Below are 26,210 nucleotides of genomic sequence, written 5' to 3' on the forward strand. Positions count from 1 at the left end.
TGAAAAAATATATGCGTGCAAATTTTCTTCCACATAACTACACCAAGTTAATGTATCAGAAATTGCAATGATTGAAGCAAGGGTCTCGTACTGTAGACGAGTATACTAATGAGTTTCACTTTCTGATTTCCCACAATTAACTTGCTGAAACCGAAGAACAGTTAGTCACTCGCTACATTGGTGGTTTTAAGGAAGATTATCAGGATTCAGGATACGACCAATATGTTTGATGCATTCACGATATCAGATGCCCATCAACGTGCCATAATTTGTGAAAAACAAGAAAAAAGAAGAGGTAGATGAACATCTTGGAATTCGTTGTCTGGGAGGAATCGTGTTGAGTTTAGGCCAGTTGGTGGTAACCAACAATGAGGCAATACATCGGGTCCTATACAAACACCCGTAACTACAAGACAACAAGCTAATCCATCTCAAACTAGTGGTTCAACTATTCGATGTTTTCAGTGTGGCGAACTTGGTCATCGTGCTAATCAATGTTCAAAAGGAGGACCACATGGTAAAGGGTTGTATATTGATAACAATAATCAAGAGGAGGCTGATCAAGAAGATGGTGGTGATCCCGTGTATGATGATGATCAATTAGAAGAATACGTCGAGGGGGATGTTGGTCCCTTAGTGGTTGTTCGGCGGGCGTGTTATGCACCACATAGTCTTGAAGGGGAAGATTGGTTACGAAATAATGTCTTCCAATCTACTTGTACGATTGGGGGAAAAGTTTGTAAGCTAATCATTGATTCCGATGCATGTGAGAACGTTATTTCTGAAGAAGCAGTAACCAAACTCAACTTAAAAATAGAACAACACTCAAATCAGACACATTGGCGTGGCTTAAGAAGAGAATTCAGGTAACCGTTTCTAAACGATGTCTTGTTTCCTTTTCTGTGTGAACAAAATATCGTGATAGTGTGTGGTGTGATGTTGTCGTTATGGATGCGTGTCATCTGTTATTGGGTAGACCTTGGCAGTTTGATAGGTCAGCTCTGCATGACGGTAGAAGGAACACTTGTAGTTTTCTATTCGACAAGAGTAAAATTGTATTACTACCAAGTAGAGGGGTTTCTCTTACAACTGAGAAAGGCGAGACTTCAAATTTATTATCTCAAAGGTTATTCATTAAGGAAGTTGAACAAACTAATGTTGGATATAAGTTAATTGGGAAGGAAAATAGTGTTGAGGATGGCATGATTCCTAATTCTGTTCACCCAATATTGGAAGAATTTGTGGATGTTTTCCCTAAGGACCTACCTGACAGCTTACCACCACTGAGGGATATACAACATCAAATAAATCTTGTCCCGGGTGCAACACTGTCGAATAGAGCTCATTATAGGATGAGTCCTGAAGAACACGAAGAACTGAGGCGTCAGGTGGAAGAACTGAAAGCTAAAGGCTTGATTCGAGAAAGCATGAGACCTTGTGCCGTTCTAGCTTTATTAACCAAGAAGGACGGTTCACGGCGGATGTGTGTTGACAGTAGAGCTATCAACAAAATCATAGTAAGATATAGGTTCCCTATTCCTCGGTTGGATGATTTGTTAGATCAATTAGGTGGGGCAACAATCTTTTCAAAGTTAGATTTGAAAAGTGGATATCATCAGATTCGAATGCAGCCAGGTGATGAGTGGAAAATTGCGTTTAAGACGCGTGAATGGTTGTTCGACTGGATGCTAATGCCCTTTGATCTTTCGAATGCTCCAAGTACTTTCATGCGATTTATGAATCAAATCTTACGACCTTTTATTGGAAAGTTTGCGGTGGTGTATTTTGATGATATACTGATTTATAGTCCTGATGAAGAAACACATAGGTGTCATCTAAGGGACGTTTTATCTGTCCTAAGGAAAGAAAAATTGTATGCAGGAACAAAGAAGTGTTCTTTTATGACTCTTGGATTTGTAATTTCCAAGGATGGAGTGGCCGTTGATGACACTAAAGTGGAGGCTATTCAGAGTTGGCTAATCCCGAAAAACCTTTCGGAGGTCCAGAGTTTTCACGGACTTGCCTCTTTTGATAAGCGTTTTATTCCTCACTTTAGCACTATAATGGCTCCTATCACAGATTGCATGTGTGAGGGGAAGTTTTTGTGGACAGAAGCTGCTACCAAAGCTTTTGAAGTGATTAAGCAGAAGTTGACATCTCCACCAGTACTCGCACTCCCTGATTTTCAGAAGAGTTTCGACCTACATTGTGATGCTTCAAAGATAGGTATTGGGGGGTTCTAAGTCAAGATTCTCGTCCCCTTGCATACTTTAGCGAGAAGCTTAATGGCAGTAAGCTCAACTACTCGACATATGACGTGGAGTTCTACGCTTTAGTGCAATGTTTAAAGCATTGGAGTAACTACTTGAAGCATAGAGAATTCATCTTATATTCAGATATGCTTCTTTGAAGTATATCCACAGTGAAGACAAATTATCTGATCGACATGCAAAGTGGGCTTCTTTCTTACAACAGTGTACCTTTGTTCTCAAACATAAGTCCGAAGTAATGAACAAAGTGGCGGATGCTCTTAGTCGTCCTTCCTATCTGTTGACAACATTGCAAGCTCAGGTGATCGGTTTCGAATTAATTATTGATTTATACGCTACTGATCCTTTCTTTGGTCCAGTCTATGAGTCTGTAGTTGCAGGTCAAGATTCTGATTTCGTAATGCGTGACAAATTTCTTTTTACGGGAACTCAATTGTGCATTCCTGATTCAAGTTTACGATTAAAGTTGATCCGAGAGTTGCATAATGAAGGACATATGGGCAGGGATAAGACTTCACAACTTTTGTCACAATCGTACTATTGGCCATCCATGAGGCGAGAAGTTGAGAAATATGTAGGGAATTGCAGAATTTGTCAAGTTTCCAAGGGTCAGGCAACAATTGTTGGGTTGTATATGCCTCTTCCTATTCCTGATCAGCCATGGACACACATAAGTATGGATTTTGTGTTGGGGATTCCTCGGACACAACGGGGTGCGGATTCTATCTATGTGGTAGTAGATCGATTTTCGAAGATGGCACACTTTATCCCTTGCAAGAAAACAACAGATGCCGTGAATGTTGCTCAGCTTTTCTTTCGCGAGGTTTATCGTCTACACGGGCTTCCAACATCCATCGTTTCGGACAGGGATACTATATTCCTTAGTCATTTTTGGAGAAGTCTATGGCGAATGGTAAATACGGAACTAGATTTCAGTAGTGCATATCATCCCCAGACAGATGGGCAAACTGAAGTAGTGAACAAGTCTTTGGGTAATTTGTTACGTTGTTTGGTGGGAGATAACCTGAAGAGTTGGGACCAAAAATTGCATCAAGCTGAATTCGTCTATAATCGGTCAGTCAATCGAAGTACCGGTTTAAGCCCTTTTGAAATTGTTTACGGCATAATTCCTCGAGCTCCAGTTGATCTAGCACATGTTCCCGATTTGAAGAAGCTACATGGCACAGCTCGAGATTTTGTGGCTAATTTTCAACACATTCATTAACAAACTAACGATAAATTGGCAAATTCAGTGGCTAGATACAAGACTGCAGCAGATCTAAAGAGGCGACATGTGGAATATGAGGTGGGCGACTATGTGTGGGTCGTTTTAACTAAAGATGGTTTTCTATGGGAGAATATAACAAGCTATCAGCTAGAAAAATTGGGCCACTGGAGATACTTGAGAAGATTAATCCAAATGCTTATCGTCTGAAATTACCAAGTCATGTGCGTACCTCTGATGTTTTTAATGTCAAACACTTTTTACCATATTCTGGAGGTAATTCAGATGAGGACGATTTAAATTCGAGGTCGAATTCTGTCCGGCCCGGGGAGATGATGCAGCAGATCTATCAGCGTTAGTATTTTATAATAAATGGGACCGTGATACAACATAGCTCAACCCTTCTTGGTCAAACTTGGCTTTAGCAAGTCAGCCCTACTAGAGGATTTTCTAAAAAAAATTTCTACTTTCCAGTTTTTAGCAGTTTCCTAGTTTTGGTTATTTTCTTTGTTTTTAGCAGTTTCCAAATTTTGGTTATTTTCTTAATTTTTAGCAGTTTCTCAATTTTGGTTGTTTTCCTAGTTTTTAGTAGTTTCTAGATTCTAAATATTTTAGAGTTTTAGTAATTTTAGACTTCTATTATTTTAGGGTTTCAAGCCTATATATATATAGGCCTTGAGGAGCGATCTCTATACTTTTTATCTGTTGCCGCGCTGCATCATAAACCCTCCTAATTCTATTACTGATTATGATAAGCATATGGGTATTGATTCCTTGGACCCCCAATTTGTTGGTATGGGTTCTGATCGTATTGATTCCTTGAACCCTCAATTTGTTGGTATGGGTTCTGATCAATTTGTTGGTACAGAGAAAGACATGGGTTTCAAGCCGATATATATAGGCCTTGAGGAGCGATCTCTATACTTTTTATCTGTTGCCGCTCTGCATCATAAACCCTCCTAATTCTATTACTGATTATGTTGAACCCCCAATAATTTGTTGGTCCAGAAAATGATATGGGTTCTTCTTAAACCCTTCTATTGATCCAAATTGGCAAGCAATTTTGAATAATGATCCACATTCATCTTCTTCACAAATTGAGACGGTTAATGGACACCCTTCATTTCTTGATCCTGATGCATTCTTATTTGAAGAATCTCACATCGCTGATCAGTTTCTACCAGGATGGGAAGAGGAGTTCCTCAACACTTAGTACGATATAAGGTTTTCAAATTTCTGTGTGTTTTTTTCCAATTTTGTAAAGAGATGAGGAATTGTAGTTTTGTAGAGTATTTGTTTTGTAGAGTACTTCATTGGTAATCAAGTCACAAGGACACAGTAGTCTCTCATCTACTCTCTTGAAAGTACAATCCACTAAACCTTAGCAACATCACCATCCCTAACCTCTCTCTCTCTCTCTTATATTCTTTGACAACCAATGTGGAAATTCAGGACCATGAACAACAGACGAAGAAGACGTCCGAATAGGATGCCTCAATTTGAAGGAGAGAGAGAGAGAGAGATCAATGAAATGCTACTCTTTTGACAAGCTCTTTATATTCGTCTGAAACAAAAAACTTCACTCTCAAAGCATGTTTGATACTGAAGGTGCAGTTAATGCATGAGTAAGCACCCTGAAGACTTTTCTCAGGAGAAACTTCTCTCCGTCTATTTCAGGATGATGCTTTCCTTTTTTGTTCTCTCGAAGGCAATGCTGAAGGTTCCTGATATGTCTGTTTCGAAGACCAATTAAGAATGCTGATTAATTAAAATTCAATCAACCAAAAAGCAAAGGAATGGAAAAATCGATGGTTCTCACAAGAATATTATCAGGTAAAAACTTAACGATAGAAAATGACTGAAAACCTTGCTAATTGAAGCAAAGGGGAGATAAAATGAACAAAATATAAGCAATGCTCGAACAAAGTAAGGTGCAAATTAGGTGGCTATATTCAAGTGCTCAACCTCATTATTTCGTTCAGGAAGGATGTCTGCAGCTTGTGAGTTTCTATTCCCTGGTTGGTGCTCGTTTGCAATAGAATTTGATTCATCTGCCATAGAATAACAAGGATCTATAAGCCATACGACAAGTAAAGTTTAGACATCGCAAAAAACAGTAACGGACGGATACGCTGAAATGAAATTGAGGGTATTTCCTGTTCGATGTAATTTTTACAATATTTGGCCCTTCAGGCAGTTGCTGAATGCTGAGTTCCCATTTATATGTAAAAGTGACTTTCTGTTCGAAAAGAACGGATTCCAAAGAAATGGTAGAGCGTTTACTTCATCAAATAATAGAAGTTCTTATAAAAAATCCATTATATTTCAAAAAGAAATATGTTAGAAACTGGTGGGTATTTGTCGTGCCAGTTGAACTTTATGAATTCCAAATTCGGGTAATAAATAGCTCCCGAGTCCAGAGCTTTGCAACTGTTATGATTCATCTTCTAACGGCTTAAAATTGTTTTCAATCCTTTATTTGCTAAAATTGATCCTTTAATTGTATAGATTTTTGTAGTATTAAATGCAGGTAATGTGTTTCACCAAAAGCACAAACTTGTATTTAGAAGCCTAAAGCAAGATATCTAGAAAAACTGTCATATACAGATAAGTCTAATGTACTCAGAAATTCTGCAAATCTCGTGAAGATATAATCAACCACCTGAGACCCAAAATGGCAGCTAAAATTGGACAGTGAAGATGAACAATGCATGAACAAATCAGCCTAAGTAGGAAAATCGCTAAGCATCAAATTTGGTGGGCGGCAGGAAACATGGATTACTAAAGAAGTGGATGTCTCTAAAACAAACTAGCTACAAAGATAGTCATAAAATATCTGCATAACATGGACAAAAGTACAAAGAATCGGTATCTAACACTGGAAGGTGGTGTCAGATATAGTTAATAGAAAAGGTTTGGTATGAGAATACATTTTCCCACACACACACCTCACACACATGCATATATATAGGGGCTTCATTTTTTTAGTACAATCCACGTCGTATGAATGTGGAAATGCTTTTGTTTGCTTGTATAAATAATCAGCTCACAGCAGTATGCACTAGCCCAAGTATTACTAGCAGACATAAAGCTAGAATGTGATCCCATTTCACGTCAGAGTTCTATTTTCCTAGTTTTTATGGTCTGTTATATCTGCCTAGTCATGCAAAGATATCAAAGCTTTGATGAGATAGGAGGGGCCATAATGAAAGTATTGAATTTCTTACGAGAAAACATTTTCTTTTCACTTCATGTGACAGTTTTTTTTTTTTGAGAAATCGACTACGATTTACATTAGTCGTTACAAGGCATTGATACATCGAGACGATGTGATAAGCACAATAACTGCCGAAATACTACTAAGCCTAAAGCCCGACGAATTAAATGGCCCACCAGTGGAGTGGTTGACAGTTATAAACTTATAATCTACTTTTCAAATGATGTTTGAGAATATTTTTGCTTTACCAAATAAAAACAAGGGTAAAAAAAAAATAAGCATGTAAGAAAAAATAAAAGAGTAACAAAATAATTGAACATAAAAGATAAAACAAAAAAAAATAGAAAAAGTAAAACTCAAAAAAAAATGTAACAGAAAACTTAAAAAATAGAAAACTCATGGTAGCGCAAATAACCTTTTAGCTAACAGCAACTCATACAAAAACGATTATTAACATAATAAGCAACAATCTGGAAGACTCCAAATGAGATATAGCATATAATCGCGTATAAGTATGAATGAAGAACCTAACGTACCCAGTGGGCTTCCACTGCAACCTGTATCTCCTAGAGGTAAACTTTCAATGACAAGCACCTGCTGTTCGGAAGCTACTTTCTCCTGATGTATATTTTGAACCTATCGATTAAGTTGGATTATCACAGTATCAATGAGTGAAAAAGCCCAAAAAAAACAGTTAAAAAGCTCTAAATTTAATTCACCAAGTATGGGGCATTCAATCAAGAGGGAAAAATGCTATAGAATGTGGCCAACCTCATTATTCTGTTCAGGAGCGATATCTTCAGTTTGTGAGTGTCCATCATCTTGTCTAAGCTGATCAACAAGAGGATTTAATTCATTTACTATGGAATCAGAAGGAATGCCTGATGAGTTAATAGAACAAGTAGAGTCAGGGCCACATAAAGTCCACAATAAACAAATTAAGCTAAAAATGAAAGGTGATTCATTTCAGCAGTAAGGGTCTGTTTGTTACGTGTTAAAATTGGGTAAGAAATCCACTTTCTTACGAAAATCAATTTTTAGTTGTTTGATTTGACCCAAAAGATGGGAAAGTTGATTTCTCGTGAGAAAAAAAGGTGGTAAAACGGACTGATAAATTTTCCCATCCTTCACATGAGACCCCATTCCATATTAGAGTTCTCCTTTCCTAGTATTAAGGTCTGGTAGATCTGCCTAGTCATGCAAAGATATCAAGGCTTTGATGAGGTAGGAGGGACTACAATGAAAGTACTGAATTTCTCAGAAGAAAATTTGTTTTCTTTCTCATGAGAAAAAAATTATTTTCATATCCAATTATCCAAATAACCCTAAGTTTTCATGTGACAGTAATAATCTATGATTCAAAAGATGTTTGAGAATATTTGTTTTATCAAATAAAACAAACTAAACAAATATAAGGATAAAAAAAATAAGCAAGTAAACTGATAGCTCCATCTCCATCTAGTTCGTTACAAGTAGTGGACTAAAGTTCATTTAGCAGACTCTCATTCATATTCCCTGGTTCAGGTGCTAAATCTGTTCAAAATATTAGACTAATGTAACGAAAGTTGCATTGAAAAGAACAAGGTGCTTGTAGATGGATTTTGCAACCTTCTCTAGTAGCATCCACAAGTTCCTAACTAGGTGTTTCCTTTTCATCTATCTTCCTTTGCTCATCTCTGGATTTATTGTTTAGTATCTCACTAGATTGGCTAGGGTTGTGTTGTCTTTTTCAGGAATGTCTTATAAAGAGAGAGCCTCATCACTATCAGAAAATACTGATGAATAACGATGTTTATAGCCAGCAGTCTTTCTGACATGAATCACAAGGACACACTCAAAACATTGAAAAAGAAAATGTATCTGTCTGTATACTTGTATAATGATCTAGAAAGACAAAAATAAAAATCATACCCCAAAATACTGATAAATGAAGCTTTCTAGAATCCTTCATGTGTCAAATACTTGGATACATGATCATATAGTTATTGAAACATTCTCATATAGTTATATGCAATAGTTCAGTCACTCACTCGACCTAATAACTAAGACTAGGAAAGGAATGACGTAACTGCTCCAAGTTTTATTTCACACATAGAGCGACAATAACTTTAATGAATAATAAAAGATCAAAATATTTCATCAGTTATACCATAAGAACAATTTTACAGTGGAGCAGATTCGCAAACTTCAGAGTGATCTATACTTGGTAATGACTTTTCGCAGTCGCCTAGCAGCCAATCACGGCTATGATCAGCCGGTGACTCAGCCCAAATAGACTTACTGCTACTGCATGATAAAATAAGACTCTAGAATTCTCATTCATAAATGAGTTGTACCTTTGGAAGATGTGGGAGACGCTATGGAATCTGAAGTTGCAGCAATTGTTTGAGGAAGTAAGGCCTTTCGAGCTGCATGATTACTTTTCGAGAAGGTGAATTTGTTGGGGTTGCTGATGCTGGTGCATTGGATACTCCTACCATGAAACTAAATATCAATGAGAAAAAGTAAAAAAACAAGTAACAATGATAAAAATTGCCATTAACTACCCAATAGCAAATATGGCAAGGGTCTTACCACCAATATTAAAGATGAATGAAGCGAGAAATTTCATCTCCTTAGACTGAACCGTTGACCAGTCTTATTGACGCGACATTGTCAATGCAGCAAATTATTATTTCTGATGAGAGAGACAACAAAAGATGCTATTGCTGCATAAAGTAGTGTTATGCGGCTCTCCTAATGTTTATCTTTCTCTACTGCTTCAGATGTATGACTTTGCTAGTACAAACATCCATAATAACAGATAAACGCAATTAGCTGGCGATTTTAAGAAAACGGTACCTAATACACAGCGCAATGTTGATAGTAACATAAGATCCTAACAAAAAATACTAAAGAGTTACCTAAAAATGGGAAAAGCGACACCGCACAAATGACGGAACACATCCTGCATATACATAAGAAGCACCCAAAGTTATACACAAATATAAGTTAACTCAGAGGTTGGTGTGAGGTGCATCTTAATCGATAGTATTCTCGCTGTACTAATTCTAGAAGTTAATACTATGTCAAAACTCACTCAACCACCCCAAATATTATTGTTAGATTGGTATCATATTCACAACAACCCAAAAAATACAAGGAAAGAAAATCAGGTGTATTCATAAAAGTGAAGATGGAAGTGATGACCACCATTAGGTTCGATTCTTGCATTAACGGCTTCTCTGTCTCTAGATCTCTTTCTCTCCTTCTGGAACTTTCAAATGAACAAACTTACAAAAATCGTAAGGAGGGAAAACTCGAAACTAGATTATTACCTTTTGAGATGGAATTCAAGCCTTTATCTTCTCGTTTGAAGACAAATCAAGTACTAAACGAGAAGAGTAGAGGCTTATAATATCTTACTCACTCTTACTTGGGTATCGAGTAAGAAATGATGTAGTGTTCGGTGTGGTTTGCACCATGTAGTCTGTGCACGAGTGCGAACAGGCGACTATGGCACTTTAGAGGCGCGATTCACATCGTCACGGGGGCCATTGAAGCCTTTCCTATTTGTAGATTAAATGTCATCCAACGGACGGGATCCGATCTGACCGAGATCCTCTCCCATGTTGGAACACTGGAGCCTTTCCTTGTTGTAGACTGAATATCAATTGAAAGACGAGATCTGGTCCAACCGTTGAGATCCTCTCCCATGTTGGAGTGCTGGAGCCTTTCCTTTTTTTCTACATTGAATATCATCCGATGGACGAGATCTGATCCGACCACTGAGATCCTGACCCACGTTGATCACGCGGACCACCATCCTACGGACTAGGATGGTGCCACGGACTGGCTCAATGACCTTTGAAGTGTAAAGGCTTATAAAAACTTCCTCATACTTTGGTATTGAGTAAGAAGTGATGATAATGTGATATAGTGTTTTGCGTGGTCTGCATCACACAAACCATGTTGTGTCTGAGTGAGCAGTGATAACAACATTAATTATTCTTTTATCGGAACCATCTTGTACTGATTCCTATTCGTCGAAGCATTTCTTTGACTCCATCCAAATCATTCAATCTACATAGTGTTTCAAGATTTTAGAGACTCCCAAGTCCTATTAACCTTGACTCTGCTACCCATACTTGCATATAAGCTAAGAAGAAAAGGGACGGCCTCTCGTTCCCGAAGCATCTTTCTTCTCTCGATATCTTTAAGAATCGAATCGGCCTTCTCAAAGAGACCCCCACGAACATATATTCCAACTAGGTTGCAATAAAAGGATCAGTCAGGCATATTTTGACTTGCCCCCTCCACCTCTTTGTGAATTCTTTCTACTCCTTCAATATCTACTTTCTCGGCTCCATCTAACTTTATATGTAGAACGATTAGGCTATTCTGTGCAAAAGCATTTGACTGGAAGTTCAGTTTCTTCATGTGTTGTAGGAGCTTTGTTGCCTTATCTTTAAATTTCTCGTTGCAAAAACAGTTTAAAAGCGACCCGTAGGTCAATTTGTTCTTTGCAAGTTCCGGAATCCCATAAAATATTCTCGGCTTCTACAATTCCCTCGGTTTCTCATAGAAGATCGACTCGTTTTGCATGGTCACCTTACGATAAGACATCAAAAATAAGAAACCAAAACCAGGAGTACACATTAGAGTCCAATCCTTGTTAAACCCACGGGCTCTGGTTACGTAGAATGATTTGAGATTTTGGAAAAAGTGATTGCTAACACAAATGAATGAAACTCGTTCCAAGTGTTATAATATACAGATAGACAGTGTTTGATTGGAACCCTATTTTCAAACCAAAATAAAGCTAGAAAATGAACACAACCCACATAATTAGTTGACTACAATCAGAAAAAATAAATGAGAATTTGAAACTGACGAGAGAGGAATCACCTGAAGGGCAGCTTTAAAATGCTTGAATTTTCTGAAGGAAAGAATCGCTGATCTCAAATATATTGAGAGGATTCAAGATCCATTCGTTCATGACCTAATGGGACTGTAAACTTGGATGATACAGTGGAGAGAGAAATCAATGGATTCTCTAGCAGCTAGTGTGCACAAAAACCTAATAAGAAGTTGACGACTTGGTTTTTTTTTCTCAGTTCATCTCTCTCTCTCTCTCTCTCTCTCTCTCTCTCTCTCTCGGGAGAACAATAGAATCCCAGTTATTAACCCTAGCTGGATTTTGATAGGGTTACTTGTTCCAAACACCCCCACAAACTCAACCGCTGATATTCAACTTATTCGTGATTACTGAATCAACGGCTGATATTACTTCCCCAACATATTCACGCGCCAACGGCTCAATACTCAAAATTCCCATCTCAACCTAACGGTTACTTTTTCCATAATATCTACCCAGAACTTGATTTCAAAATTAACCCTCTCCACTACTCTAAATGTTATCAAGAACTAATGCACCCGCGAATGTAATCAACGGCTGATATTGCTTCCCGAACATATTCAGGCGGCAACGGCTCAATATTCAAAATTAACCTCTCAGTCTAACGGTTACTTTTTCTAATTCCATAAATAGGGGTATCCACCCCACCACCACCACCACCAGTGCTTCTTCATAATCAAGAAGTTGATATTCATCTCTTTAGAAATTCATCTCTGTTTCTCTCTCTCTCTCTCTCTCTATTTCCTGATCAAGAACTTGATTTATCTCTTGCCCCTTCACTCTTAACGGCTACTAACCCACTACCAAGATATCAACCCCTTCATTATCCATCAAGAACTTGATTAATCTCATCTCAATCTCTTCCTCTCTCTTTACAATCATTAAAAATACTTTCTTCTCTGCTTATTTGTCTCTGTTTTATTCAAAATCAGAAATTATGATGAACCCTAACCCTAACCCTAATAATAAGAGAAAGAGGGCTGATAATGTTGAAGAGAAATCTGGTATGAAGAAGAAGAAGAGTTACGAATCAAAAACATGTAATTTGAAGAAAAAGACATTTGAGTTATCTACTCTTTGTGGTGTTGATGTTGTTTTCATCTCTTTTGCGCCTGATGGTTCTCTTAGTAGTACTTGGCCTCCAAATAAAAATCAACTTCTTCCCATCGCTCAAAGATACCAAAATACTCCTCATAATGATGATAAGAAGAAATACATCAAGTCTTCTGGGTCCTCCTCATCTGATTTAAAACCTCCTAATAAGAAATACATGTCAGCTCAACAATCCAAGAATATGGTGGATCAACCACCACAAATCTTTGGAAAATCAGGTTGTGATTTTGTAAACCCCCCTAAACCTAAAAGTACAACAACAAGCAGTAGTAGTGAGGATGATGAAGTTTCTTTTTTGAAGTATTGTCATGGAACATTGGTGTCTAAGTTGAAAGAATTTGAAGAATTTTATAATAATGGGGATGATGAGATTGAATGGGATTGGGAAGAGGAGTTCCTAAACTTGTACTCCTCTGGTTTGCTTTGAAGATCATAACATCAATGAGGGGTGGGAATGGAACAAGTTCAAGTTCTTTTTGTATTGAATTTGTTTAGATAACCATAACTTGGATTGTTAGGAGGTTTTCAATTTTCTGGTTTTCATTTGGTTAGAAATTGAGAGATTGTAGTAGTTTTGCTTTTCAATAAAAACATTTTTAGGGTTTCTTTTCTCATTGATAAGAACTGATTATTATATTCTTTATTCTTTTCCATCATTCCTTGTATTCAAGTGGAAGGACAACCATGAATTGATCTGTCATTAGACAAAGAAAAGATACGACTCCATCATTATATGGCCTCAACCTCGACTCTTATACTAATTCACATGAACTAAAGGAAAATCTATCTTTAGGAGAAAACAGGGAAAAGACCATCACACAACTTTCAAACCATACTGACTGAAAACTCCAACTACATTATCCTCTTGTCCAACAAAACAAAACATCATTTCTATGAACCTACCAAATTACACTGAAAATATTACTAGGAAATAACCAAACTCAGAACCCTAAAAAGGGCCTTCACGTTTGTTTAGATAAAACAAAAACAGAAGATAAATAAAAATAAACACACTACTTTAGTGAAGTACCCTCAAACGATCTATGAAGAAAGAATACACATTCAACAAAATCGATATACCACGAGTTCTGCAGATATCTCAATGCTAGTCATTACGGTGATTTGGTATGAACTTATGGGTTCTCGTCTTCCTTTCCACGATTTCTAGCCGGATACTGAAGGCTCCGGTGAGTTGCAAGGGTTAAACAGCTTTTTGTTCTAGTTGTAGATTTTTACTGGCTTCTCATAATTATGACGATTCTGCACAATTTCAAAATCAAATCATCAGATAAGCTGATGGATTACAGAGAAGTGCTATAGTTGGCAAGAAAGTATATCATTCATATGACACGAGAGAAGTGCTATAGTTGGCAAGAAAGTATATCAGACTTTATTGAAGGAACATTTTCATGTTGCTGAATGGGCGACACCGAAGGGGTATTGTATGGCCCTTGTTAGGGTTCTGGTTAGGGCTATTAAGACAACAGTTTTAGGGGTCATTACAGTTAGGGTTGTAGAAGAGTTTAATCCACTATAAACTGCTATAGTAGACCAGACCATCAGTGTTAGTGCAGCCTACGAATAGGGTCTCTAACCCCTTATTTTACTCATTCTCTGATCAATGAAAACCCAAGTTGCTGTCATGTCTTTCTCTATGTCATTGATGAAAGTTTACCTGATTAGTGGTATGAGCTCTTTTTGGGCCATTGTCAGGGTGCTCCAGACCAAGATACTGCTCCCACGCTCCATAAACATCTCTTCTCTGAAATGAGAAGTATTGGTAAGTCGTTGCTTCAAGATAAATCTTGGAAGACAAAACAAAAGACAAATAGGTTCAGCCAGACGAACCTGGAAACAACCGGAAACTATGTCCGCATCCTCAAGGTACTCAGGTCGACCCATTGACAGGAACGCAAATTTCCACTGATGATAAATTTAAAGACCACGATATCAGTACATCAGTTTATCAAATCGTAAGCTGAAAAAAGGGTATTTGCAGAACAACGTTTAATACCTTAGCGAACTCATCGTCAGGGACCTGCAGTTTCTTTTGTATTCGCAATTTCACTTCTGCTAAAGTCTCTCCTTCATGGATGATCAAGAAGAAGGGTTCCCCAAAATTTTGAACCTGCTGTTGAGGCCACGTAATAATTGATAATTCAAACATTTGGGGTATGCTACCTCAAAAAGTGATATTACAATTTCTCTAAAATTTTAAGTTAGTATTTGTTTACCATCTGGTTTTGAGATGCATCTTTCGTAAAGTGATAAACATGAATCAGACGATCATGAGGACCCAGGTTCTTTTCCTCCTCGGGAATCTGTTGCGAAGGTCAAGGAAACAAGTCGTCAACAACTATCATGTATGAAAAACAAATTTCAAGCTCAAGTCAAGGAAACAAACTAAAAGAACATAGTTAGATGAACATTTCAGAATGCTGGTAATAACTTACCTCCTCTGCTCGTAATGTCCAATATTGATCATTTATATTCTCGATCTTTTCATTGAGCGGGAAAACCTACAGAGATGTCAGTGCAAATTAAGCACATCAAAGCGTTTTATGCACAAAACTAATCATGTTCAGTTTGAAGATAATTAATATGAGCCTACAATTCCCAAAAGGGCAGGATAGTCTCACAACAAGCTTCATTTCTTTTTAAGACCTTGCACCACTACAGTGCCTCGACATAACTACAGGTTCTCATAAGAGGCAAAATAAATTAACTGAATTTCAAGCCACTCCATCTCCAAAGAAGTGTCATCAACGTATTCGAATGGCCAAGCAAAGAACGTAAAATCTTTCAGTAAGTAATAAATGACTTACTCAAGAATCAGGATCTAAAAGTCTTTCAGTAACGATAAATGACTTACTCAAGAATCAGGTTAAACAAAGTCAATATGACATATTTTGGGTCCACATAAAATTCAGACGCCCCAAAAAATTACCTTATAGATCTTGTGATAGAACACTTCAAGCAGTCTAAGTTCTGCATCAGGATTAGAGAGCTCAACCTGTTTCAGAATGTTTACACAAGTACATTTTCCTCAGTCAAATACTTGGGATTTTTGTTTCAGCAAAATGATTAATAGGAAGCAAGATACATAGATCAAAACTGAAGTTACTCCAATCCTAGCTAAAGCTGTATTTCAGCTGTAAAATATAAAAAACAATTAACAATTAATGATATTCTGTGAACACACATGATATAGATACACCATATAACGATTCGAAGACAGGTTCCTTCCATTTATGATGAAACTCTAAAGAAATAAATATACAGATTAAAGCTTAATACCACTTGGCTAAAGGGTCAAACTCTAAATTTTATATCAAACTGCATAATAACATCGAAAGAGAATAAGAACAAAGTGAGAGTACGACTGCATGAAAAAATTACCTTAGTCTTCAAGGCATCAATTACATCACCTACTGTACTCTGCTTTGGAAGTCTAATACTATGAGTCACCACCTGAGGCGCAAATGAAACCGGATATGAACATAATAGTAAATTATCGACATTGCCAAACAATCAATTATCAATGTAAAACGCTTACTCACGTCATCCTTTGTTGCATGATGAAAAGCAACCTTCAGAGTTTTTAAACCTTGAAGTTCTGGTAAAGGGATGTCCAAGACTTCATAATAAAGTATATCAGTTGTCTGTTGATAACACATCCAGAAAGATTTTCAGTTCATAACAAATTTACTTTAAGCAAAACAATACTTTTTGCCCAGAACCTGGCTAGGTAGACATGATTAACTACCTGATTGTAGTGAACAAGCATATCAGACAAATGGTTCACTCCCTGGTACTTAAAGGGTTGGGGCTTGGGTTGCTGGGAGTAACAATTATGAGGAGTAAGTCTGAGCTTGGTTGGATCATCCAAACCAAGATGGCGGGCAACTCTTTCTGTGACGTCATCATAAGTTAACACCTTGGACCTGAAATTGACATGAATAAGAATCTTAAAACCATAATTCCAAATATCCTGGAAAAGCATTTTTGGAATTTTAGGTACTTACAGCTCTAGACAGAAATCATCTTCCTTTGGTTTTTCCAGCGACCGGAAGTGGACAACCTAGTGGAGAAATATACATGAAGTGGTTAAAACATATTTATGGAAAGTCAAACGAATAAAAGAAGTTTTGTGAACACAAATTGTGAAAGGATTCTAAATACCCAATGTGTATTTTTCAAATATGGTCCCATTTGGGCCCCTTGTGTATTTTTCAAAGATGGTCCCAGTTTATTTTAATGGGCAATATTCTTAGATCACTCTATTGCACAGTTCATTTGATATCACGTTATTTAGTCAGGAACTTAGAGAGAATGCAGTAGAAGAAGCTTTGAAGACCAATCCTTAAAATCTTAGTGCAGCAATAAGGAGGTGAACAGATTTAACCAAACATCTAACACAACCTCCAAAACAGTATCTTGTTGTGTGACCAAATAATTCTTAGTAAACTGAATGTGTCAAATAAGCTAGCTTATGCTCCAAAGGCTAGCAATCTTTTTTTCTTGTTCTGCTCAAATGTTAACTTTTCACCACCTCACCCAATATATATCTTTTACAAATTTATACATAATACGTTATATATGATAAGGAGATTGATTTTTCATTTGTATTATCATACTTATGGCTATGTTCCAAACCGCATACAGATGATTAATACCACACATCACCCAGGCCAAAATTCATCTTAGTTTTAGCTTCCCCAATTTCAAAGCCCAAGTCTCTACTCCTGTCTTCGAGTATAACAAGAAATGCAGTGTCATGTACCTGACGATTGTGAACATATTCCAGAAAAGAAGGAACATCAGGATATCGGCATTGTGTCCGCTTTTCATCGGGAAGGGGTTTTTGGAAACATATGATGTCCCCGTCTTCAAGCTGCAAACAAATCATAAAAGGGAAGGCGAAGACGAGTTACAAATATACAGTAAATAGAGAGAAAAATTATACACAAAGAGAACGGAACTGCAATGGTATATCATGTGCTACATTTACATTACCTGGCTAGAGCGAAAAGTGACTTTCTTATCAATGGGGTCACACATGACCGAGGGCTCAAATTTTATCTCCTGCAATCAGAAGATAATCCCATCAGATACTTTCAACGTAAACAAGATATGGTGCTTGTAAAATGAGTAGTGGCATTATCATGAACGACATAACAAATCAAATATTAAAGAAGACTGACCTCATACAGGTCTATTTCATCATCCGGTTCGAACCCAGCCATTACATTAAGCTTTTTGACGATTTCTAAGGGCTTACTACTACCCTTCAGGAAGAGCCTCCCCACAAACCTGATACCAAGAAATTGCTTCGTAACACTAGTGCAAAATTTCGTCCAAGAAAAGGTATGGAAAGTTAAAACGCATTGTATACCTGAGTTCTTCTTTTTCAGGGTCATAAAGTTTAAAGAAAAGCAGTATATCTTCTTTTGTCCTATCAGGCGGAGGAATGGGTTGCAAATCCTGTGATTTGTAATGAAGTCAGTAAAATTAACGGAAGACAAATGCCAACCTAAGGACTAGAAATGAGAAAGATCATCTAAAGAAACCAATGTTTTAGTGAATTTTCAAGGTGTACGCCTCGACGCGAGGTGGTCACAAGATGCCTCGAGGCGTACGTATATCGGTATATGAACTCGAGAATAAAACATGTGCATACGACGTCAAATATTATTTTTGAGATGTTGGACAACACAAAAATATTAGTATTTTGTGTATAAAACACTTGGGACATTATATTATGGTTGTAAAGTAGAAATACTACGTTATATGTTGTGTTTACATAGTTCATATCCGTTTTCCTTACAAAAACATAGTTTATGCCCTTCACGCATCGAGGCGTGCACCTCGAGGTGTCGTCTCACCTTGTGAGAGCAAACTGTCTTAAGGCGTAAAAACGTACTTTAAAACATTGAAAGAAACCATATATTAGCATTAGATTCTTAAACAATAATTACCAGCCCCGAAGTTTCAAAAAAAATAAAATAATTACCAGCCCAAGCTCTAGTTCGAGAAACAATCTTAGTTCTGCATTGTGAGCCTTATTAGATCCGTCCCTCAATTGTCCAACCTACAATGCCACAATGAAATACTATAAGCTCTATGTGCATTTTCTTCCAGATCACCAATTCTAAAATCCAGTCACTCCTTTCCGTTTGAACTAGCACAGGCCACAGAAAAGACATTTCGGAGGAGCATTTTGCACAAATATCACTTGTCATTTGTCAAAACGCAGCAACAGCAGAAAAAGAGAAAAAAAATGGTACATGAACTCATGAAGTATGTTTGCAGGGTATTTACAGATTGTGTTTCCTCCTGAGGCGTCAGTGGACGATTAGGACGATACGTATGATTTTGACGCTTTGCCCATAACCAAAAACGCTGAAGTTGCACAGGTACACCAAATTCTTTTGCCACCTCCTCCTGCCCAAAACTTCCAATAATGAGAACGATTATATCACAAAATAAAAGGAATATACCATTGACACTGTTTTTACTTTGAACAAATGTGCCGTTGTCTCTGTTAATCCAATCAAACTCATTTATTTGAAAGGAATTTACTGGTATAAGACTAAATTGCACCCCATTACCACATTATATTTCCATACTACATACAAGGGTAGAGATTAGACAGGCTTTTCCTATTTATATCTAACATCACAAGATATTACCTTGAAAAGGTTGAAAGGCATCTGTTTCTGGATTCGAAAACTGCGGACTTTGTCATGATCAACAAGATCAAAATAAATGTCCTTCCCTATCTGTTCAAGAAGATCCTCATTCCGTGCAACCTAGAGGTACCATCAAATCAATTCAGTATTATTTGTCAAACGACTTAAACCTACTACTACTGTAAAGAGGTTGAAATTTGTAACCTTTATAATTGTGTAGAGGTGAGCCTCTGCTTTTTCCTTCTTCTTGTGTTCCTTTTCTTCTTGTTCTTTCTTCAATCTAATCTGTAAGATCGCAGACAATTCGGACGGGATTTTTCATGATTTTGTAGCAAGAAATAGGGAAGTGTATGTTTCACAAGCATCATACCCTAAGATGTTCGGCAATGTCCTTCTCATCCACATCACAAATTATTTTCTCCTTGTCTGTTTCACGAATATACACAAGCATGTATGCATTTGAATATTTAGTAAATTTAAATGGAGCATTATTGAAGCCAGGATTTGTCTGGGGTAACTGCAAGTTAGAAGAAAGAACACAAGTAAAAATGATATATACATATATGATAATAAAGATCAATAAATGTAGGGCACTTGTAGCTTATAAGTACTCGTTTATACAAGATCACCTCTTCTTCACCACCATACTGCTCCTCTAAAGCCCTCTTAATATCTTCTTTTGTTACCCGCTCATCGTCAAATTTGAACCTAAATACAACAAAAATTCTTGGTATAGTTAAGACCGTACAACAAACAAATTATCTAAACGGCTTCTCCACAAACAGTTTGAAGGTAATTCTTATCTGAGATGATAAACAAAATATGAACTAAAAAAGAAATACATCATTGTAGGATTCGTTTTTGTGAACATACCATTGGTCAGATAGGGTTGGCCTGATATAAGCATAATAATGACCACCATGGACCCCACCGCTGTGGACCAAAACACTGCAAGAAACTAGGAGTAAGATGCTAAAATGCTAATGCACCTCTTTTCTCGCAAGCATCAATATAAATAAGCCTTCTTCGTGTGAATATACTTGTACTAGATAACTAAGACTAACTATTTAAATACTGGATCCTGAGCAGCACAAAATGAAGGGATGTAGAGTAGTCATTAGGATTCGAATTGTTCCTCCTAGAAGACTGAAACATCCTTCTGTATCTAATTCACTCTACGTAAATGATGAATGTATGCCCAAAATCTGGAAAATAGTGATAATAAAGAAGACTCGAGTAAACTACTCAAGGGCACCCTGAAATTACTAAATTCTGCTGACTTACAATTACAAATCTCAACAACCTTTGCACCAAAACCTCACTACCATTAATGCAAGTGTAAGATAACACATGATTACACAAGGAACCAACAACAGTATATAAATTGATACCCGTGAAGTGTGTAAAGATTCCGCACTCTCCTATCAGCATCTGGTGATAAATATTTTCCATTTTCCCTGTCGAGGTCGAGTTGTAGCGGGAACTCATAGCGGTCATTTATCTAGAAAGTGAAAGCACCAGCACCAATTAGATTTAGACAAAATGCTTATTAAGATGACCTTAGACATTAATGATTCACTAAACTAAAATGAATAATTTTTAAGTGAATGTATCAAAGTTAAGGACACCTTAAAATCGATCCGAGATTTCACGAGAAACACATTCAACCACAGTTTCACGGTAACACCAATATGTTTAGAAGATAGATAACTAAGTAGAAGGTGATGCAGGTTATTATCCGTATACATATTAATGTACATATATGATATATAGAGTAAATACCTACTTTTTCTGATGTCTTCTAGCTGTATGGGTTAAGTACATAGTTGTAACAGGTTACAACTTACAAACCCTACAACACTAAAAGAAACCAAAAGAAAAAAAAAAAACACTAGCATGACGTACATCACCCCTGCTGTAAGAAAATTGAGCAATCTCTAAGACACAAATGTTATTAAACCCACAACCAGGTTAGGGTTTGTAAAACGAGGCTGAAGAAGATCAGATATCATAAAGGGAAAAGAGAAACACATGAATCACAAAGGAACCACTCATGCATAGAAGAAAAGGAGATCGTAGAAAATGATCGTAGAAAATGACTAACTTTAACGAAAATTCAAAAGAATTCTCGAAACATATAAAATCAAACTGAAATAAACCTTTTATTAGAGCTGGAAAATAAAGATCAATATCTGGTTTTCTTGCTAAGACTAAATAACATTGAGATAAACTCAAGAAACTCCGTCTTTAACTGGAAGATAATCATCCCATCTCTCCCTTCTGGTTCGGCGGCACCGTGTATTTATAGAGAAGGATTTCCTAGTCCTTCTCTCATTCTAATGCTTGCTGAACAAGTAAACTACACAAGATAGAAACAAAACTAATCCCTAAATAATAACCACAAAGTAGAACTCCATCCGACTCATGGGTGGATTTGCTACTATAGCATTCCCAATTAATATCTGTTTTAACAAACTGTTGCTGCTCTTTTGAACTTTGAAGAACTTGTACTGCTGTCATCCCTTACAAAGAAATATATTATTTACCAGCATTCATTTTTTTTTTTGAAACTATTTACCAACATCCATAGAATCCAAACTAGCTTGAGAACTTGTTCTCTAGATCCTAAAACTGACCTTTACCATGGTGTCCCGCATAAAATCATATTCAAACCGTTTTAGCTGAAGTTGAAGAACAGGTGGAAAGTCAATGAAGAGTACACCCTTTTTTGCATCCTGAAATATCATACAAGTTATACAACACACAGTTACTAACTACATAAAGAAAACGGTGATCCGCAAAACAAGTTTTACATCTTGATGCTGGACAAAGAAATTTTCTTTAACTAGGGGACAATACCAAAAAATCACTAGACATGCCATAATACAAAAGAGGAGCAACAAACCATGCGGCAACTATGAAATGTATATACAATTTAATTCCATAAGGAATGAACCAATAAGCCAGTCAACTGGAATCTATGTAACCCGCGACTAAGAAGAAGAAAACGTAAGAAGAATCAAAGTGTGTTATGTTCCTTCTGAAAAAGCGATATCGACCTATCGTGTACAAACTCTTTCTTATGTTAGATATAACCTCAATTTCTTAATTGAACATGTTCATCTACTCAAAGGGGGTAAATCTCGAAGAATTTTTCTTATTCTTGAACTTAACCTGTAAACCATGTTGTTCCGCATGATACTTGTTGTCGCCCTCCAGACGTTCAACTTCCACGTACTTGTCAAAAGAAGCATAAACATCTTGGCAGCCTTTGACATCAAGTTGAAGGTCTGCCAAAATAAAAATAAGCAGCTCAGTAATAAGAATCTTCAGAAACTGATATTAATCTTCCTAATTCAGTTAATCTAGTCTGGATTTTGAAACATAAAATAAATACCATAAAATGACTCCTTTCTTGTCGATTTATAGTCTACATTGATGCACTCAATGTAGTTCATATGGTGACCTTCAAACAGCTGCTGTATCGTGCCCTCCACCACAGTCCCCTTAAGCAATGCGATTATCAATGTTGAAAGCCATAAAATTAAGAAAACAAAAGCAAAAAAGGAAAGTACAGAGAAGAAAAGAGAAAAAAAAATCCAACCAATTCAAACTAACAATATGTTAGTCCAGATTTCTCCAATAGGTACCTTCATTTTGTCTTCAAGCTTTTCACAGAGGACCCTATTGAGTTCTTGCACATCATGTTGCATAAAAGAATCGTATGTATCCCATCCAAAAGATTTAGTAAGCTCTTTTGTCGCAATGCTGCTATCACTGTACTGTAGTTTGTAAAATAAGCTCTGCAAAGCCAGAGGGATGCTTCCTGATGGCAAATCATTCTCGGTCGTAGGCATATGGTACACCGCCTAAATACACCATCCAAAGTATAAGATCATTTGAAGCAAGATTTAGAGATAAGTGACATTGTGACAATGAATTCTAACCTTTCTGAAATAAGGAATATGGTACAGAGTCTGGAGTAGAGAATTCATATAACAGGTTGCTCCTTGATTCTTAAGACCAACATACCCTGTTTCCTTTCGAGAGTCATATGCATAATAATCCATCATCTTGCGAACAGCAACCTCTGCTTCAACTATACAAGTATCATTCACAAGATATCCTCTGCCAGGATCATAGAGTTCACTAAGAGGCATGAACGACGTAAAACCCCAATCACTTTCTCGTGCAGTAAACTGGTGTTGTGTATCTGCAAAATGAGGAAGGTAGAAGTAATCACAAGATTGCGGAAGGCACAGGAACTCAAATACGAAGTTAACTTTGAAAACAAACTCTTGGCGTGAAATCAACAACAAGAAAAAGGAGTGCGATGAAGATGAAAGGACTACCAACATTTGTCACATTAAAAGCTGAGAAAGAAATATCTAATTGAAAATTTTGGGTAAAGCTCGCACATTTGTTACAGGTCAAATCTCACCCAACCTTTTATAATAATGAAAGGAGGAACAGAAGTTCAAAATTTGTCATAGAACTAGATCAAACCAGAGATGAAGACCCAACAAAGTAGATACCTTTTCTCACTGAATATTTATTATGTATTTGATTAACAATCGCCAAACTGAACTGCGCATATCTACTCCACCCATAGGGCAAATTAGCCGAATCAGCAACATCCAAGTACATCGACAAGTGATCAACATTGTTTCCTTTGGGAAAAATCAGAACCCGCCTAATGAAAATAATTAAGGTTGAGCATAACCAATTGAATAATTAAAAAAGAGTATCCTAATTATATCAGTATAGAGGAGGAAAAGTCCACATACCACTTATAAGAACCGACTGTGAAAGCATCAGAGTAATGTTTTTTAGTGTTTAACCTAGAAAAGTTTTCAATCGTCCAAGTGAATCTTGAAGATGGAGGATCCTCTACCGGCTGATTTTCCACTGTACTAATAGCTTCTGCTTGTGCCACTGCTAACACGAATCCCCAAAAAAAAAAACTTAAGAAAGTTACTTTCATTATAAACTACAACCTACTTAAATCCCCCATAGCATTGAAACTTAACAAAATCTCTGTAAAGTTGTCTCATTTCTACATCTCTAAGCACCAAAAATAAAACCCTAGAACGTTTATCAGAAACTATAATCACTTAGAAATTAAAAACATTACCTTCCATTGGTTGTGGACCTTCCACAAACTCGGAATGCGGGACTAACATCTCGTCGTCCTCCTGCTGCAAAATAAAAGATCACAAATTCAATCACGGATCCAGCAAAATCTAACTCTAATTGATTGAATCAATTCCCTTGAAATTGAATAAATCGTTAACAAAAATTGAAACATCAAAACAAATTTGTGATCAAAACAGTAACCCTAGACGAACTAAAATTCGTAAAAGTAATGGAAATCAAAACGCACAAAATATTAAAATATAAGTGGACAGTCGAAATGGATAGAGATTATTAGCTAAAATAGAGAGATTGAGAGGGGGAGGAGAGAGAGAGAGAGAAGAGGTTTTTAGTGTTCATACATCTAAAGGCGGAGGATTCATCAGAGTCATGGGCGGATAAACCTAGAGAGAGAGAGAGAAAGTAAGAGAGAAGATTCGTCCGATCAAAAACTCTGTGATAAGGTAGAAGAAGAGACTTTGGAGAGAGAGAGAGAGTAGAGAACTATCGAGTTCTGCAAAAGAAATGAAAATATAACTACGAAGGATAGAGAGATGAGAGAATTGGTTCGAGGAATGTTGAAGGGGTTTTGATCCGCGAGGGTAATTTAGGTATTCCCCCTTGTACGAAAATACTCTTTCTCCGTGTGAATTCACAAATATATACTAGTACTACTTTTTTATATGCACTCAAGAGTCATTACATGGTACATGTCATGGATACATCGTAAACTTTTTTTATTTTTTTTATTTTTTTTGAGAAATCGATCTACGTTAGCCGTTACAAGGTATTGATACATCATGAAGATGTGATGAGCACGATAATCGCGTAATTTAAACCATATTGAAAGAGGCATAAAGCCTGATAAATTTATTATAATATTTTTTTTATATATTGCTTAAATTACATGGGATAAATCTTGATGACAAACTGCTTTCAGCGAGACTCAATCCCACGACCTCATGGACTTAAGAGGGGCGTTCAACCGTTACATCAAAGGGTGGTGGACACATCATAAACATATTATTACATGTTAATTTGAAAACTCAATAACTAGTTAACTACCATCTCAAATACATTTGGGGTCATATAGAAATACTTAAGGTCATCCTACGCGACATTAGATCTTATTTATTCTTAAATCTACTTTATTTATACTCAATTTCATTCACGACTTTCGAATTTTTCGTGGGAATCGAACTTAAGACTTCTAGTATGCAGAAGGGGTGTCCAACCACTGAGCAAATGGGGGTAGAATGGGTGTCCAACCACTGATCAAATGGTGGTGGCACAAAGTTTCTCTCTCAGATGCTCGACCCTAATTTCTACAAGATACTTAGACGATCCCATTTAAAATATTCATCGACTGACTATTTGTTGATTGTTAACTTTTTATTCATTTCCAAAAATATCTTTATTTGATTTATTCTTTTTTCTCTTCCTTATTATTCTTCCTTCTTCTACGCAATCGTCTACTTTCTTCGTTTTCTTTTTTCTTCCCTTGAATCAATTTCTTCATTATCTTCCCTCGTCTATCTCATTCCTTAAGTTTCTCGTCTCTCTAAACTCTTCCTTCTTTTGTTTAATTTTTTTTTTTCATTCAGAACTTTTCTTTGGAAAACCTGATATTTGTGTTCAACTCGTTTCTAAAGTTTAATCAAAT

The 26,210-nt window shown here is 36.7% G+C and overlaps 2 protein-coding genes and 1 long non-coding RNA gene across 4 annotated transcripts; all 3 read right to left on the reverse strand.

Moving 5' to 3' along the window:
- Positions 1-4,720: 4,720 nt before the first annotated feature.
- Positions 4,721-12,491, reverse strand: LOC147549747 (uncharacterized). The gene is made up of 7 exons (XM_086668383.1): positions 12,414-12,491; positions 11,600-11,646; positions 9,049-9,185; positions 7,484-7,593; positions 7,249-7,348; positions 5,461-5,546; positions 4,721-5,228 (listed from the first exon to the last, which is right to left on the reverse strand). Exons 1-7 carry the CDS (start codon positions 12,489-12,491, stop codon positions 5,169-5,171), a joined length of 618 nt encoding a protein of 205 aa, XP_086524509.1. The 3' UTR covers positions 4,721-5,168.
- Positions 9,290-11,302, reverse strand: LOC147549748 (uncharacterized). The gene is made up of 3 exons (XR_015237024.1): positions 10,030-11,302; positions 9,616-9,659; positions 9,290-9,490 (listed from the first exon to the last, which is right to left on the reverse strand). It is a non-coding gene; the product is annotated as an uncharacterized LOC147549748 (long non-coding RNA).
- Positions 12,492-13,536: 1,045 nt separating the features above from the next.
- Positions 13,537-25,273, reverse strand: LOC147549749 (ubiquitin C-terminal hydrolase 12-like). Of its 2 annotated transcripts, none has more exons than XM_086666533.1 (32): positions 24,910-25,273; positions 24,549-24,612; positions 24,202-24,349; positions 23,950-24,107; positions 23,362-23,627; positions 23,065-23,283; positions 22,812-22,920; positions 22,589-22,704; positions 22,051-22,149; positions 20,806-20,915; positions 20,288-20,362; positions 20,044-20,122; positions 19,785-19,931; positions 19,619-19,699; positions 19,415-19,534; positions 19,044-19,166; positions 18,736-18,813; positions 18,118-18,206; positions 17,927-18,035; positions 17,739-17,807; positions 17,506-17,616; positions 16,748-16,803; positions 16,489-16,666; positions 16,283-16,384; positions 16,122-16,193; positions 15,670-15,735; positions 15,176-15,241; positions 14,957-15,043; positions 14,737-14,850; positions 14,571-14,645; positions 14,398-14,484; positions 13,537-13,982 (listed from the first exon to the last, which is right to left on the reverse strand). In XM_086666533.1, the coding sequence occupies exons 1-32, from the start codon at positions 24,937-24,939 to the stop codon at positions 13,941-13,943; spliced, it is 3,345 nt and encodes a 1,114-aa protein (XP_086522659.1). In that variant the 5' UTR covers positions 24,940-25,273; the 3' UTR covers positions 13,537-13,940. The 2 variants fall into 2 exon arrangements, with proteins under 2 accessions (XP_086522659.1, XP_086522658.1); XM_086666532.1 differs by having other exon boundaries at positions 14,737-14,853.
- Positions 25,274-26,210: the final 937 nt, after the last annotated feature.

The sequence above is a fragment of the Eschscholzia californica genome, unplaced genomic scaffold (assembly GCF_041429995.1).
Source record: "Eschscholzia californica isolate CP2 unplaced genomic scaffold, dmEscCali1.0.p SCAF_3, whole genome shotgun sequence".
NCBI classification, from domain to species: domain Eukaryota; kingdom Viridiplantae; phylum Streptophyta; class Magnoliopsida; order Ranunculales; family Papaveraceae; genus Eschscholzia; species Eschscholzia californica.